Genomic DNA, 18715 nt, shown 5'->3' on the forward strand with positions numbered 1-18715 from the left:
AAGCTGCTATTACGTTACTGCCCACCTAGTCAGGTTCAGGATTCTTTAATCTAACGAGTTTATACGGTTTTGGTTGTAAAACTTTGAGACATGGTTTTGGTCGTGGGCTCTCGTGCTATAACATTTATCCTATATTTATAATAATTGAATGCTTGTTTATAGTTATAGAATTTAAAAAAAATAACTGTTCATGCTTAGTAAACCAAATAATATGATATATGACACTCAGTGTGTTTTTTACTTTGTCTTATAAAGGGTTTTCCAATAAGAGGTGTTATTTTGAATAGCCCGCTATTTCGGTAGATGTTACTTTTGAAGCTGTCATTTTTTGACATTTGACAAGTAGAAACTACGCCATTAATAAAAATGGAACGATACACGCTTCAACAACGCACTGAAATTATTAAAATTCACCTGAGTGAATCAAATGCCAGTCATCTTGAGTGATGAGGCCCATTTCCATCTCGGTGGCTTCGTCAACAAGCAAAATTGTCGCATCCGGAGCTCGGAAAACCCAAGAGTTATTGTTGAAAAGCCTCTCTATCCTCAACGTGTGACTGTTTGGTGCGGTTTATGGTCCGGCGGAGTCATTGGACCTTACTTTTTCGAAAATGAGGCTGGAGCAACAGTTACGGTGAATGGATTGCGCTATCGAGAGATGATTAATAATTTTTTATGGCCGGAATTGGATGGTATTGATCTGGACAACATTTACTTTCAACAAGACGGTGCTACGTGCCACACAAGCAACGAAACCATTGATCTTTTACGGGAAAAGTTTCTTTGAAAAAATAACACCTCTTATTGGAAAACCCTGTGTCTTAGCCGTCATTTAATTTTTATTTATTTATTTTATTAGTGTACATAATATTACATCATTACAGGATATATAACATTATTTAATTGGTTGTAAAAGTACCGTTGATATGTTTAGTATGTATTATTAAATGAGCGGACAACATCATGCTGATGCGCTCATATCTGATTTCACAATACGCTTAACACTAATTGAGTTGCTTTAAATTTAAAATAAGTTTTATTATATTTTATTTGCTATACGCCAAGCCGTGCTTTTACATGATTTTTAAAAACAAAAAATATTAGTGAGCTATCGAAAATTTTACAACTAAATTTAAAGCATGATATAACAGTAAACTGAAAAACTGAATATAAAACAATATTAGCAAAACATGTAACAGTGGCATAAAATAATATAGAAACTAGAACAATACTACATTTAAGAGAAATCACAAAAATTACATTATCAACGCTACTCTATTTTGTAGGATTTTGTTGGTATAGATTACGCTTAATTGATTAAAGGAGTTAATAAATATATCAATAGTACCCCCAAACTTGTTACCCAGATCATGCATCCTATTGCTTAGTGAGTGTGTCTGATAGTTGGTTGTGTATGTATTGCAGAAGAATGTTATATATTGTCTTGTATTCTTAGTCGGTACATGGAATTTAATAGTGGCAACAGTGGCAGGACTGTCAATTAAGTTGTTAATCCTTTCGTCTCTCCAAATAAGAATCCAGTCGAGCTTTATATTGGTTGGATACGATTTTTTGAATGTCGATTTATATTTTTGTTGGTAATGTAGATTTCTTGGATGCCAGGGCAACTATAATGACCAGATAGAATTTTAAAAGTCTTAACCAAGTCACCCTTTCTCTTCTTTCTCTTAATGTAGATCCAAAAATCTTGTAAACTCACTGTAGGTTTCAAAGAATATGTTAACCGTCTGGGTGCCAATCGTCGATTTTCGTCGATTCGTGTTTTAACGAAGATTGCCGATCGTCGATTTCCGTCGATTGCGTCAGTCGTGTTCTGATTCGCGCGTACGTCTGTACGTAAAATTCTCATTTTTTCGAAACGCCTGGACTTTGGGATCCTCCTCCGCGTGATTCTAAACCAATATTCTTTAATAAAACACCGAAAAAATCATCGAAATCCTTGAAAATTCAAAGAATTTATGGGGTTTTAAAAAAATATATAGTTTCATAAAAAATAATGAATTTTTGGTGGCATTTTACAAGCAACTGTATGAATTTTTTTGGCACTCAAACGGTTAAATTTGCCATCTACTGTATTTAGATAACGGGTAGCTCTTCCCATGTGTAAATTCTGATACAGATTTGAACGACTCGCTCGACAGTACAGCAAGTTGTGGCGACCTTAATTTGTCCCCTGCCTTAATATTTCACCTGCGATTTCAAACTCATTTGAACAAGTTCACTGGCAACTCCGCCATTTGGCGTTGTTTGTATGTTTCGAGAAACCCGCACAGCCAATTGGCGTGTGCACCGTAACTTTTCATTTGCAGTTTATTCGGCAACTGTCTCGACTTGTTGTTTTTATGTTGGCGTATTTGCTTGAGTAAAGCAAAAATTGTTCTCTGCCTGCGGTTTTTTACTGCCTACTGTGGTTTAAAAGTTATATCATGTTGAATATGGGTGACTGAGATTACATATCGTTTTTTTTTTTACCCGGACTTGTGTTGGGCTCGTACCAGGACATGTGGGAAGCATGAATTAACACTGAAATCTCCATGGACACTAAAAAACTTTAAGAAAACACCTTTTCCATCTAATCGTAGGAAACACTTACTTGCAAATAGAGTAGTGGATGCATAATAATGATTGGATCATTTATATAGCGCCGTTTTCGTGAGAAAATCACCTCAAGATATACAGTTCTTATATACAGACACTGTTTAATTCGGAATATAATAAACTGAGAATACAAGTAACAAGTTGCCCAAAGGCTGTCTAGCGAAAGAGTGGGCTCTCTTCGCGACCCGACAATGTAACCGGAGGGGGGTGGTAGCGTTCGGTTATGTTCGGTAGAACCCGAACCTACCCGAACCTTTTAAATCACCAAATACTACAGTTTCATGAGAGATGGAGAGGAACTAACTTCCTCAACATGTCATAGATTCTACTAATATAAACCTATTTAAAGCTCCATTGGATTCTTATTTGGAGAGAAGAAAGGATTAACCTATTTTAAATTTAAAACAACTCAATTACTGTTAAAATTATTGTGAAATCAAATATGAGCGCATCAGCAGAATGCTGCCTGCTCATTAAATAATAATGCTGGAAACATGAGTTAACTGTTGTGTTTTTTTAACCCTGTCTTGACCTTTGTTCTATCCTTTTCCAGGGTATGCCGGAAGCGTGGGCGCGTCTGCTGGTGTCGTCTAACATCAGCAAGCAGGAGCAGAAGAGCAACCCGCAGGCCGTGCTGGACGTGCTCAAGTGGTACGATGCCAGCAGCAACCAGCCACCGCTGTCCAAGTACATGACGCACGCGCATGTGCACCACACCACGCACTCTGGTGAGTCAGGTAGCCCTGTCAATTGATTAATTTGTCATACTAACTAATATTCATACACTGAAGATCAAAGTTACCCCATTGATGAATAGGGTTTCCCCATTGATAGAAAATTATGCCTTACTAAATTCAACAATAGCTAAAGAGCGATGAGGCACATTAATGCCCCTATTAAGCTTTGTGATGTAACCGCATTATGTTATGTGCGCACAGGCTCGTCCTTGTCCCGCGTGTCGTCGAGCAGCCCCTCGAGCAGCACGCCCACGGACTCAGAGCAGCACCCCGACCCGCCTCCGCCCCCCCCGCCTTCCAGACCCGACCGCACCAAGAGTATTGTGAGTATAATCGCACCCACCCCATTCAATATGCGTTATACAACACGCATACTAACTCCTCAGATATATTTTGTCAGAAGGTCTAACAGAATATCTGTTCTGAATTGTTTTAAAGCGGTGTTTAGTTCATATTTCTCACCATGACAGTAAGGGAGACCGTACGAGTTGTTCCCAAAAGCGCACAATTGAGCCTGAAGGCTTGGCGCCAAATTTTTCAACAATTCGACTATCAAACCATTTTTCAAACCTGTCGTGTAACTTTTTTACAAGAAAGAAAAAGATTCCCGGGTTACAAATTACCCGACAATATTTGAAAAACTTTAGGACTTGGCTAATTGAGGAACTGAACCCACAATGCCTGGTTGGGAACCCGACGCATTTATCCAACCAGCCACTGACCGGTTTAAAGTTTCTTATGTTTTATTATTCATTTATTTGAACGCCCATAAGGCATTTACAGACATAATACAAGTCGAAATTTTACATAATACTTTTCAATTGATTTCAAATTTCTTCTCCTGCCCCATGGTCAGAAAGCTGCTTTGCGCTGCTTTTGGATTGCATTCACGTTCCATACATCGTCATAGAATTTAATCTAAACTTCAACAATTTCTGTTGAACTTGCCGCACCGTCAGCAGTCTTGGGAAATTCCTTCATCGAGGTGATAGACGGTCGTCGGTTGGTAACCCAGTGAATTCTACGAATCAGCATATTAGTGGACATTGCCTTCTGACTAATATTGATATTATTGTGTTCCAGTATACAAAGCCTATCGAAGAAGAGTTGGCCCCGAGCGGCGGGAGCAGGCATATTCCCGCAGTGCCTTCTCCGCCGTGTGCCTCCCCCAGCCCTGGCCCCGGGCCCCAGGTGGCCAACAGCACGAGCCTGTCCCCCGTGGCGTGCCCCCAGCAGCCGCTGCTGGACCGCAACAAGAACAGCGTTGCGCCCCTGCTGCCTGCCCCCGCCCCTCCGGCAGCCACCCCACCGCCCCCCAGTCCTGCCAACGGGGCCACCACCACTACCACCACACACCAGGACTCCAGGTACGCCGCTAGTGTTGTCCTTTGTCCGTTACAACCAACCCTCGGAGAGTCTTGGCCTTCACTCGTGCTGTTTCCTACTGGCTGTGCATTTAGACTACTGTAGTCGCACATTGTGTGCGAATCAATTTTTTGGGACTGTAATCAATATTTTTCTCAACCTTTTAAATTGACACAACTATTTGGAAGCTGGTTAACATTTAGTTAGAATTGGGAACTTACCTCTGGTCCTTTAAAACACGTCTTGTGAGAGCACACGTGAACCTTTGTGGTTCCTGTTGTGTTCGTACAACAGGTCTCCAACTCGTCTTGGAAGGAGTTAATAAATAAGTGGTTCTTTTAGATTAATCAGTGATTTATTAATACTCCGCGTATTATAAAGGTGACTCGATAGTCGACCTAACTAGTAGCTGGCTAATTGGAATCTGAAACAGTAAGTTTCTCTGAGAGCCTTACCACTGGCCCTGGCGACTACTGGCCACTGGCTCCATCTTGCGGACTTCCACGCAAGATCTACGCACTGCCATCTGTGCGTACATCTATGAAGCTCTTACTTCCCAACAGTTCCCTTAGCAGACTCGATGTTAAATACACTACACTGGAAAGAAGGTTTAAGAGTGTAGTCATTCTCCCTGATGATGTTATTGGGGACATAAAGTGTAATACTTTCCAGAAAATCAGAATTATAAATGTGCCCAATGAACAACTTGTGCGCTGCTAACACTCAGTGGTGGCTAGCTCTAAGGAGCGTTGGAGCAACTCACACCCAAAATTTCAGTCAGTCTAAAAATAATTATAATCAAACGGTAAAAATATCACCGAAAATTACGGCAAATAACAGTAATAATTGTAATACTATAAAAGTATTAAGTTAAATTTAACCAGCTCTGATTTTCATTCTTTGTATCATGTGTCATAAGTTATATCTTGCGCGCAAATTCCATATCGCTCGTCGAGAAACGTCACCCGGGAACATCAATTATCTATAAGCGAATAAGCATTGAAATTACTCCGAAACATGAATGGCGCTCGCCAATGCCTCTTAAATACTTGGGCAAGATGGCACCACTTTAGTTGACAGTTTGTATACCGATCATTCCAGCAGGTCAGTATAAGCTTCAAAATTGCTAGTTGCTAGTATCCTTTACTGCTAAAGGTTTACCCAACCTGATGTAGGAATAGACTGGCAATATTTTTAGCTCACTACCCATTTTTAGTACAAGCCGCCATTACTAACACTATTGCAATTTTCCTCCAAATGTATAGACAATCCAGTCTTAGCAATCTATTATTATTGGCCTCCACGCCATCCAGCCACCTGAACAGCGGTATTGGCTTTCACGCCATCCAGCCACCTAAACAGCGGTATCGGCTTTCACGTCATCCGATGACGTGGGTATTTTCCTTAACACCATATGGCCATCTATGCAGAGATATTGGCTTTCACACCTTCCAGCCTCCTAAACAGTGGTGTTGGCCTTCCAACAGTGTTTTCAACATAGTTTGTTACCGTCTCTGCCTAGTGAATATTTCTTATTTCCACAGTTTAGGTATAGTTAAACCAGCCTTAAACCAGGTTTAAGACTGTCTTTACTATACCAATGCTGAACCTAATATGTAAGATGGTAGTAGTACACTAGTAGACACATCTATATTACTATATTAAATGTCTCTATTAAATGTACTCTAACTGCGTATATTCAATGTCTGGATGTACTCTAACTGTGTATATTCAATGTCTGGATGTACTCTAACTGTGTATATTCAATGTTTATATGTACACTAACTGTGTATATTCAATGTCTGGATGTACTCTAACTGTGTATATTCAATGTTTAGATGTACTCTAACTGTGTATATTCAATGTCTGGATGTACTCTAACTGCGTATCAATTTATATTTGAGAAAAAAAAAATTAAATTTCATTTGTAACTTTTCAGAGCGGCAGCACAAAGGAAAAAGAAGATGTCCGACGAAGAGATCTTGGAAAAGCTTCGCACCATCGTCAGCGTGGGCGATCCCAACAGGAAGTACACCAAAATGGAGAAGATCGGACAGGGGTAAATTTAGAAATACATATTGTATATTGCTTCTGTTTGGTTGGCTAACCACTTAGCTTTATCACCCTTTTAATTTCGATACTAATGATATCTGACTGGCGATGGAACTTAGGCCCTATTAAAGGGAAAAGGCGGTCGGGAGTTCATAGTTGGAACCGATGCCATCTTCCTGAATTTTTAAGAACTTTTTCAGCGGAATATGTACCCTTCTGTAGAACATTTGCCTTAGCACATGCTATCCATTTCTTAAATAATATCGTTTTTGGTATTTTTGGCACTTACAGCCTTTTATCTTTCCGGTATTCAATTATACAATTGGAAAGAAACGTACGAAAGGAATGTGATTAACGAATTTGGACATTCTAGTATCTTTTTCATTTTCATACAAGACATGTGAGAAGGAAGATTTTTATGAATGGCTTTTAGGACTATCATCAGTGACGCGCAGACGATCTCTGCCTGGGACAAGTATATCACACCACTATTGTGGCATTTCTCGTTTGCGTATTCTGACGGGTGTTTTGGATGTTTGCAGCGCGTCCGGCACAGTGTACACTGCCATCGAGACGTCCACCGGCATGGAGGTGGCCATCAAGCAGATGAACCTCGGCCAGCAGCCCAAGAAGGAGCTGATCATCAATGAGATCCTTGTCATGCGGGAGAACAAGCACAACAACGTCGTCAACTATCTGGACAGCTATCTCGTCTCCGAGGTGGGAAATGCACTTATTTTATATTACCTCCAGTCCAAAAGATCTTGAAATAGAAAAAAAAAGAGAAAGAAAACAATAAGAAACTCCTTCATCCATCCCATTATACCTGCCCATACTACGGTCTTATATTGGCTCAAGGTTGCCTGTATACTGGCTGAATAAACAACAACCTCCTTCCCATCTAATGATGGATGATATTTATACATGAAATAATAAACAACCTATTACCAAAATACTTTTCAATGAAAATTATATGCAACAAAAACATTCACAGCCATAACACAAGAACATGCAATAAAATTAGGTTACCAAAAAAGGACAAAGCCAATACACAAAATAGGGAATCCAATATTATAATGCGCTGTCGGAAACCAAAAAGTCACCAATTAATAAATTAATATACTAAAAAAAATGTAATTAACAATAAATTAGACATTTGTAAACTTGGATGTACAAATGGCTAAAATAAAATTAATAAATAAAATAAATCTTAAGAGCGTATGCTCCAAGTCTTAACAGTGCCCTCTCGGGTACCGGTCGCACCGGGACAGGAGTGCTCCTGGCTGAGGTGGTACAATTGTATTGTATCTCCAGTCTGAAGGCTTTGTTATCTTTGGGGATGCTGTGTGAAAGGTCTTAGTGAACCTGGGTGTTTGAAGAGTTCATAGAATAAAGAACAACACTAGAAATGTCTTCCATATAGATTTGAATGAACAGCAGCCACCACTGACTTAGTATCTTTTACTTCTAACCTGATATTGTATCGCCATTGTTTTTTATTCTATGGAAGGGACACATTCTTGTTATAGGAAGGAAGAATTATTCTATGGAAAGGACCCATTCTAGTTGTAGGAGGGAAGAATTATTCTATGGAAGGGACCCATTCTTGTTGTAGGAGGGAAGAATTATTCTATGGAAAGGACCCATTCTAGTTGTAGGAGGGAAGAATTATTCTATGGAAGGGACCCATTCTAGTTGTAGGAGGGAAGAATTATTCTATGGAAGGGACCCATTCTAGTTGTAGGAGGGAAGAATTATTCTATGGAAAGGACCCATTCTAGTTGTAGGAGGGAAGAATTATTCTATGGAAGGGACCCATTCTTGTTGTAGGAGGGAAGAATTATTCTATGGAAAGGACCCATTCTAGTTGTAGGAGGGAAGAATTATTCTATGGAAGGGACCCATTCTAGTTGTAGGAGGGAAGAATTATTCTATGGAAGGGACCCATTCTAGTTGTAGAAGGGAAGAATCTTTTGTTATTTAAACGGTATTATTTATTATGTGTGTGTGCTGTGTAGGAACTTTGGGTGGTGATGGAGTACCTGGCCGGGGGCTCCCTGACGGACGTGGTAACGGAGACGTGCATGGACGAGGGGCAAATCGCCGCCGTGTGCCGCGAGGTGCTGCAGGCCCTGCGCTTCCTGCACGCCAACCACGTCATCCATCGCGACATCAAGAGCGACAACATCCTGCTCGGCCTCGACGGCAGTGTCAAGCTCAGTAAGCCCTTCTTATACTCGTACTTACCCACCTTCCTCTTCCCTATCTCACAACATACCCCAACTATGAACATTGTTAAAAAATGAGCCGAAGATTTTATTACTTAATTTTTACGATTCTGATCATCGTACTAAAAATGTGTAATTTTATTATTATCATTCGTAATTATTGTAAACAGTTCCGACTGGCAACGACGTCATTATGACGTAGAAAACGCATTGGCTGGTAAGACCACTGTCACCGACATAGGCCGGTGTGACATCAGAAATGCCATATTCATGAACAAAAACAAACTTGTCATTATGGTAGCAAAACAAAAATGGGACATTTCATGTGGGAGAGGAGTGCCTTGATCGAGACTATTTTTTTATGGACATTATAGTTTCCTTTACCGCCAACAAAAATATAAATCTCCATGGATACTCAAAAAAAAAAAACAAAACACCTTTTGCATCCAATTCTAGGAAACACTCCCTTGCAAATATCCCGAGTAGTAGATGCATGTAACAAACTTCCACATGTCATAGATGCGACTAATATAAACCAATTTAAAGCTCAATTGAATTCTTATTTGGAGAGAAGAAAGACTTAACTTATGTTTAATTTAAAACAACTCAATTACTGTTATGCTTATTGTGAAATCAGATATGAGCAGAGAGCAGGGTCCAGAGTCAAGGAGATTTCCGCATCGATAGTCCTCAATTGTGGCCGCCTTTACCACAATGAATGAGCTCGTAATCATCTGTTATTTGTTTTTAACACTGGTTTATTGTTGTGATTGCAGCGGACTTTGGGTTCTGTGCGCAGATCTCGCCCGAGCAGTCCAAGAGGACCACCATGGTGGGCACTCCCTACTGGATGGCACCCGAAGTCGTTACCCGGAAGCAGTACGGACCTAAGGTAAACAGACACCAGACGCCAGTCACCAGACACCGCTGCAAACAATCATATTAACACACTTCATGCAGGCGAAAACAAGGGCCCTATAAGATGCAATAGACTATATTTGAAACAGATGTATCTTTTAAAATAATACATATATTTTAATGAATTATTTTACATATTGCTCACCACACCCTAGCTTTAAAATTAATGTCCGAAATTGAGTGGTTGGGCCATGTTTTTTTTGTAAAAACGTATAATTTATTAATTTACAAATTTTTTTGCTCAAATCATTACAAAAAAAAAAACTCTTCCGCAAAAAATATGTATTACCCGTCCCACAGGTTTAAGGGGTAAATAAATTTTGACACAGCTATGAAATATATAAAATAATTTTTATTTTACAGGTATACACGGTAGTTTTATGAATAATTTTAAATAATAATAAATAATTTTTTTTAATAAATAATGGATATATGAGCCATCAAGTAGGACCCTCTTTTGAAAATCTCTGTCGATGGTGTACTTATTTTCTGTCAGGCATTGTCTAAAATTTATTTTTTGTAGAAATGATAGATGCTCGAAAAAAAAAATTCTATCAAATTTTGAGTTTAAAAAATTCATAACTTATGAACAAGGCACCGATTAAAAAAAAAAACTTGGATAATATTACTAAAAATATGTGTTTATTTTTATCAAAATTGGTTAAGTAGATCTTTAGATATCTTGTACATCAGTTTGAAAAAAGTAGTTTAAAATAAAACGCAAAAGAAAAAACTACAGCGTCAGCGTTTTAGAGATTATCTCTATTTACCTGGAGATTATCTCTTTTACCTTGAAATTATTTCATCTTTCTTTGATACCACTGTATACATACACTTATGCTATGAATGTATGTATAAACCTGCAAGTTCCAATCGTTATCCAGGTGGACGTGTGGTCCCTTGGCATCATGGCCATTGAGATGATCGAGGGTGAGCCGCCCTACCTGAACGAGAACCCGCTGCGAGCGCTGTATCTCATCGCCACCAACGGCAAGCCCGAGGTGCGCGAGCGGGAACGCCTCAGCCCCGCCTTCCGCGACTTCCTGGACCGCTGCCTCGAGGTGGACGTGGATGCCCGCGCCCCCGCGCACGACCTGCTCAAGGTAACCAACATATTCAGATCTGGTTACCAAAACAACTCTTGGGCTGATATCTGAATTGCAACAATCAGCCAACACAAGATTGTACATAGATTTCACCGAAACAAAAATAATTCTAATTCATATACCTTTCAACGTTGTTTACAATCCTTACAAGTTCACTTTTGAGAAAACCATGTAAGAAGTTCATGGTTGTAACATATGTGATACTTCGGCAGCTATCCCCGTGAACAAGATATGTTGCATATTGTGGATCAATGATATTTCAAGTACATTAAAAGGCCAGAGTTATAAAGGCTAATCAAAATCCAAAAAAAACTATGAAGCATACAAAAACATGTTTTAAATACTTCCATTTGAATATCACTTTTGTATTAGGTAATGAATGAATACAAATCTTAGAAGTAGAAATTAACCCACTTCCCGACATCCAATCGAGCTGAAACTCGGCAGATATACTCGTTGACGATGACAACGTATTCTGTCAACTTTTGGTGGCAATCACGCATACACATGCAGACATAAACGAATTACTCTGAAATAGGATGAATTACGGTAGTTAATTTACAAAAATAAATGTCAGTCCTAATCGGGATTTGATTCAGTTGTTAGCGCAGTTGACTCCAGTCTCTAGGGAGGAAAGTTCAATCTTCAGTCAAACCAAAAAATAAACATATAAATATTTTTTTACAAAAGACATTTTGAAAGTCACAGCAGTTCCGAGCCAATCAAAATTTTATATATTTTAAAATACTTATAATGTACGGGTTGATTTTTTCTACTTCCCTTCCTTGTTTTTGTTTCCTCTTAACCCAATATTAAAAGTGTGCCACTATACACAGTGTTTGGAAACTCACAGAACAAGTGGGAAACTGGTGAATCTACATCACTCAACTTTTTCTTTATTTTAGCAAAACTTTTTTCCATTTTTTTCATTGATACATTTTAAATACGTTAAACATCTGATCTAAACCCCCCAGTGACCACCTTTTTAAAAAATTGACCTAAAAACTTCCAACTACAGACTTGATTTACTCCAAAACAAAAGCTCAAATAAAAAAAAATTATACAACAAAATCGATTCCAAATGTGGTGTAAATTCACCAGTTTCCTGTGTGTACTACGAGTTTCTGGACACCGTGTATAATAAATGTATTGTAAAGTGTATTTATGATGTCTAATTCGTTTGTTTTCTCTTGTAGCATCCATTCCTCAAGCTGGCCAGGCCGCTAGCAAGCCTCACACCCCTTATCATGGCTGCCAAGGAAGCCGCCAAGAGTCACTAGCGATTACACATATCCCCGCACCGGCAGCAGCAGACCATAACCCCGGGACCCCGCCACATCCACTCGACGCCACTTCGCCGGAGAGGCTGGAACCAATTATGCATTCGGACTGCCATCATCACGTGACAAAGATCATCTTTGCGGTGGCTTCTTGTGTTTTATCCCGTTTCTAAGACTGTAATATGATTCGTCAACGCGTGGAATGTAAAAATACAAATTACCGTCAAGATGTGAAAACTGATGTGTAAACCAAATATATATAAGATCTTTCGATGCCTAGGTGCTTTTTCGGTCAGCAGGTACGATTGTACCGTTTTTGGGTAAGATTGTACCATCAGAAGGTACGATTGTACCATCAGTGGTTATGTTTGTACAGTGAATAGTCCAATGAAATTGATTATCCATTGAAGAATTTCAATGTTTGAAAAAATATGATCATTTCTACGGAAGTAAAGAAAAATTGAGGCCTCAACACACTTATCGCTTCAGAGGTTTTAATAATGTTTTTAGCAGCTGAATGCTGTTTTAACAAACAGATTGATTTGTTGGAAGACACAGAGTCAAATGAACAAAGTAGTTTTAAACAATATCCGATGAACAAATGTATAGTTTTATCGTAGATCTCAAAAGGCGGCTTTTACCGGATATTTGTTTTGGCAGCGATATAATAAAACATTATGATTGCGACGCTACAGACTAAGATGATTTTGGATTGTGATTGTAAAGTTATTTTGATTACCACCGAGACGTTGAGCTATCTGTCGCATACTATTGAATTAAGGGATATAATGCAGAGGCCGTGTGTAAAGGTAATACGAAGATTACGTTGCGGCCGGGTTTATTTCGACCCTGCGAACTAACACCAAACAGTCCAAGCGGCGTGCTTCTACATTAATATTATATAAATTGAAATGATTCTAAATTAGTGCAACTAGAAATGTTATTACAAACAAACGAAATGTGATTCTGATGAAATGAAATTATATGCCTATTTCGAGATGTTCATGAGATGATGTTGTGATGACAAAGAAGAATTTTGTCTATTACGGGATGGGAAAATCTATCTATTACCCGATTGTGAAGAAGAAATACTATATCTTTAGATAATGGCGCAGAAGGACTATATGTGTATCTATTTCCAAAGATGGTGAATAGAACTTAGTACTAGAGGTACATAATATTACTATTTCCCTAATATACATCTTTCAAGAATGTGAATGCACATATTTCAATTGAATCAATTCACCCGAAGAAAAAAATTAATCTATTTCAAAATGTTGGCGAAGTAATAATTTATTCATCTATTTCACGATGGTGAAGAAGAAATTCATCTATTTCACAATGGTGAAGAAGAAATTCATCTATTTCACAATGGTGAAGAAGAAATTCATCTATTTCACGATGGTGAAGAAGAAATTCATCTATTTCACAATGGTGAAGAAGAAATTCATCTATTTCACGATGGTGAAGAAGAAATTCACTTATTTCACGATGGCGAAGAAGATCATCTATTTAACGACATTGAATATATATGTTTATTTCAAATGATCTCGAGATAATACATCTATTTCAAGACGGCGAAGAAGAAATATATTTATTTTATTCCGGAGACGTTGCGGCGGCGGTTGTGCGATAGACATTTTTATAAATAGTGTAACGTTAATTAGCCAGCGCTAGAGCTGCTTTAGGTTATTAGCTGTCAGTGGGTACAATTGTTCCATCAGTGGGTACGATTGTACCATCAGTGTGTACGGTTGTATCGCCAGTGGGTACGATTGTACCATCAGTGGGTACAATTGTACTATCAGTGGGTACGATTGTACTATCAGTGGGTACGATTGTACCGTCAGTGAGTATGTAAGCGCGATGAATAGTTTGGGACCACATGGTGCGCAACTTTGCTTTGCCGTGCAAAGGAGCTGCGCGCGCCGGTCTGAGAGTGTCGGGTGCAGTTACTAATAGACAATTATTTCCGTTACGCACCTAGAACTAATAAAATGGACATGTGATAAGTTTAATGATTCCACTGTGCGATATATGTTTTATTTTTATTTTAAACAATGCAACACTTCCAGGCTAGGAATATCATAGACAATATTATATACATATATTATTTTTTAAATGTTAATTAATTGAAACAATATTAAACTTTCTGGTCTCTCGGCTTAAATATACCCAAATGTTAATCTCTTCTACATGGCTGTCCTATGTGTGATCTATCGCCGATTATCCCCGTACGCGAATCTCGCTTAAGAAGTTGAGATTCCATACAAAAAAACTGCAAAAAAATCAATTAGTTTTAGCTAAAACTACTTGCGCGTAAGAAGTTTTAGTTACACAGTGGCAGCTCCAAATTTTTGTGTTGGTAAAAATATAAAAGTATTGATGGAAACGATAAAATATGTTTTAGTAATTTTTTTGAAATTTAAAAATACATAATACTAATAACTATGTATGTGTACAATACTAGAAAAAAACCTTGGAAAACTTCTAATCTAAAGAGATTTTGTAATATGAATTTATTTGGATGATAAAAGATTCCTCTACTGAACTTTTCTTGTTTCATGGCGTTTCCTACGTCATAGTCTTTTACGACGAAAGAAAGACCATGAAAGTGTGACAGCTGGGTATTGTGATTCATTCAGCACTGTCTAGGCGGCGCCCATATTTCAATATCTGAGACTAACAGGCTAAAAGACATGAAAATGTACAGGAAAGAAATAAGATTTGTCAGATAACGATTCCGACAGTCAGGAGACAAAAGTCGCTACTTTTAGCGACTAATTTGTTAGTTTGTTAAACTTTTTCCCTTATCGTCAAAGTTAGAAATATGAACTATATAGTTTTAGAAAGAGAAAACACCAAGCTTTATATTTAAATATTGAAGTTAACTGTAAAACAATTAAAATGTACACCTTTACGAAACCAAAGGTTCTGACCGCAATTTGAGAAAAATTTACTTAAGATTAATTTTTTATTTTTTTATTATTTTTATATGAAATGACAAAATGTGAGGTGGCAGTAATGTTTATAATACAGTCTGATAAAATGTCTATTTTTTTTTCGATTTTATATTTGATTTCAAAATTTTAATATTTCAAAACTGATGTGTTCATTTCAAATAATATAATTTCAAATCGTTTTTCATCACTTTTAAAAACAGTTTTAAGTTTTCGGATACGTTCAGAAATATTCCATTTATTTGGATTTTTTTGAAAAGCAGAAATACACATAAATTCTCCGACTTTCTGACAGCATTTTAAAGATAGATAACGGTCAATATGCCAGAGGCCTGAAGGGGTAATATTGTTTCATTTATTAATATCTTAATTTGAATTATTTTTTATATTAGTTTTCGATTTTTGAAAGTGGATCGAGTAAAAATCTACATTATCTGTAGCGGAAAGACTTTTGAGTAAAATAACCTCATTTCAGAGCGCAGAACACTCGAGTGAGGTTATTCTTGTTAACAATCGAAAACTAATATATACATATATATATTACAATGGAACTGGCTTAAGGTTCGCATGTTCCTTGTATGTTTCCCCGCTTGTGTTAAAAATACTATCCTTGTAGTCTTAAGCCAGTTGCACATTTTTATTTCAAATTTGTTTTATTTTAGGAATCAAATTATTATTGTTTGAGTGTGCTTTTACAAAAATGTTTAAAACGTTAGACTGTTTGTGATGCTGCCGTTAGTTTTGGACGCATGTATTTAAATATATATTTTTTAAAGCGTAATTTAATTTTCTTTAACTTCTTTCTCATGTATATATTTGCTTTGCATAAATTTGTTTATTTGGTATAAACTTTTGTCGGCTTTGTGATAATAATTGTGTTTTATTCACCGATGCTTTGTTTTTCATAATTGTGACTTGATCTTTTATTTAATCGAAGATTTTTTTGTAAAGAAGTCATGTATTCGTCATACGCTCAGTATTATGTCAGAGAAGTGAGGCAGATTTAATCTATGGTTAATTTTTGCAGAGTTTTATCACTTTTCTATTCCATACAAAAAAAACTAAATTCCGTAGAAAAAATTATTCCTAAAGCATCCAAAATTTTCAAATAATTTGGAATGTTTCAATTGTTTTGTTATTATAAATACATTATTTGATTCAGTACCGGAAGATTCATAAAATTATGTGCAGGCTTTGTATACGTTGAAATATCCATAAGAAAAGTGCAAAGCGACAATTTTTTACAGAATTTTTAGCATTCGATCATTAGCCCCTAGATTGTAAAAGTGCAAATTGTAATTTGTTTGAAAATAAATCTGCTTAAAAAGTTTAACCGCAAATCCCAAAACGGGTAAACAAAAGTTCGGGCTTGTTTACAAAACCGCATAACTTGTACTATTTATTTAAGACACTTCATTCATACGTGTTATAATTTACCCACCTCACTCATTTTTGTCGGTTCGGCTAAAACAAACGTTCAAATCTTACGCCGAAAAGTCCCCCAATGGACTATGTTGCAACCGGTCGCCTTATTTTAGCCAACTTTAGTTTTCTCCTCAGCGTCTGCTTATTTCAATGTGCGCTCTTCGGCGGTCAACGTACGACTTGTCGTAGTTTATTCAAAGCGTTCTGGAACCCTTCTGGTTCCAAAAATATGGTCACGTGGTTTGCCACCAATTCGTCGAAATGATACCCATATTTCATGCTAGGGCAAGTCTACTCTTTTGTAATGTCTTTGGTAAAACTTTATCTGTACATTTTCTTACAACTCTATGTGGGAACCTTTTACATGGCTTTCACTGTGCACATTTTCATAATAATATTTTATCGTGGCTTATTTTAGTCCATTTCCTAGGGGTTAATGATTTTAAATGCGAGATTCAACATTATACCTTCCTGGTACAACATTGTACCAGGCTTGTTGCAGCTTTTCTCGATGACATTGTACGTTTATATATTATCAAAATAACTTGCTGTTTTATTTGGTGCAATCCTAATTTTTAAGCTAGGTTGATTTCAAAATTTTAATGCAGGTATCGGCAATGCTTTGTATATATTACGGAATGATTTGTAATACGCAACAAATCGAGATGTAAATGTTATCTTTATTCTTCTTTGGTTAGGAAATGTTATCACTCACGGGTGTGATGAGAAGAGCAATGATAATCATTTACATTTTGAATCACTCGGTATTATGTTTATAATTATTATTTTAAGTTAAGTTTTTGTGTCGGACGTAAAGATAAATTTTTAGATTGCAAAACGGACGCGGAGCATTACTGCCACGAATCATTCTTTTACTGTATTATATTTAAAACGTTTTTATTTCGTAATTTTTATAAAAGCCTGCCTAACTGAATCATTTAGGTACATATTTAGAAAGAAAAAAAATGTCAGCCATCATTTAATTTGAAAAAATAAATAATTTAATAATATTATACAGATATGCAGAAAAAAATATACTCCGATAAATATATAATTACTAAATAGGTTTTAAAAATAATTTCGGCAATAAAAAAATATAAAAAATTATTTCATTAAAATATTCAGAATTGATTTTTTTGTTATGGCAAACTTTTGTTATTAAATATTATGGTTGCTAATTTTATCTTTATTTCGTGATTTGTTTGTTCATTAATCTATTTAGTTTTTTATTTAAATTTTAAATGCATCGACAAGTGCATTGCGAAACGCGTTTTTACTTGAAATATCAAATCTGCAACTGCTTTTGATTTATTTTTGTCAATATCTAAATAATTCGGCGTTCAATATTCCAAAGAGTTTTGACAAAACGTCAGCCGTGTGTTGTGAAAGAGAAAGATGCTATTTTTAACATTCATTTATACATTCTAATAATTTTGTTTTTTTAGCAGAATATATTTTATTTTTTTATTATTATTTTTGTATTGCAATTTGAGTAGCCAACTTTACTGGGATGTACTGACTCCCATTTGTGACATTCTGATTATTAGTACATAAACTATTGTTCATTTCCATACACATTGTGGCTTTTTCTATAAATTCGATCACTTTTCATTGGTACATTTGTAACATCCATAAGTAAATTAGTGATTTTCACATGTTAACATTTGAGTTTTCATAAGCTTATTAGACTTCATCGGTAAATAAGTGAATTTCACATGTTAACATTTGAATTTTCATTAGTTTGTTAGACTTTTCATTGGTAAACTCGTGACTTTCATAAGTAAATCAGTGAATTTCACATGTTAACATTTGAATTTTCATTAGTTTGTTAGACTTTTCATTGGTAAACTCGTGACTTTCATAAGTAAATCAGTGAATTTCACATGTTAACATTTAAGTTTTTCATAAGTTTATTTAGACTTTTCATTGATAAACTCGTGGCTTTCATAAGTAAAGTGAATTTCACATGTTAACATTTGAGTTTTTCATAAGTTTAATAGAATTCATTCAAATAAGTAAATTTCA

General features: G+C 36.5%; 1 protein-coding gene across 1 annotated transcript in view; it reads left to right on the top strand.

Annotated features, from left to right (window-relative positions):
* The window catches only part of Pak (serine/threonine-protein kinase PAK 3-like protein), a 31027-nt gene extending 12312 nt beyond the window's left edge, over nt 1–18715 (top strand). Inside the window, exons 3-11 of the mRNA XM_089647063.1 lie at nt 3173–3347; nt 3558–3679; nt 4440–4723; nt 6661–6780; nt 7316–7493; nt 8792–8993; nt 9778–9893; nt 10804–11022; nt 12222–18715. Of these exons, the coding sequence (XP_089503189.1) occupies nt 3173–3347; nt 3558–3679; nt 4440–4723; nt 6661–6780; nt 7316–7493; nt 8792–8993; nt 9778–9893; nt 10804–11022; nt 12222–12305 (1500 nt within the window). The 3' untranslated portion in view covers nt 12306–18715. The remainder of the gene's footprint in view (nt 1–3172; nt 3348–3557; nt 3680–4439; nt 4724–6660; nt 6781–7315; nt 7494–8791; nt 8994–9777; nt 9894–10803; nt 11023–12221) is intronic.

Source organism: Hesperophylax consimilis, chromosome 26 (genome assembly GCF_061612785.1).
Source record: "Hesperophylax consimilis isolate HC1 chromosome 26, BYU_Hcon_1.0, whole genome shotgun sequence".
Lineage (NCBI taxonomy): Eukaryota > Metazoa > Arthropoda > Insecta > Trichoptera > Limnephilidae > Hesperophylax > Hesperophylax consimilis.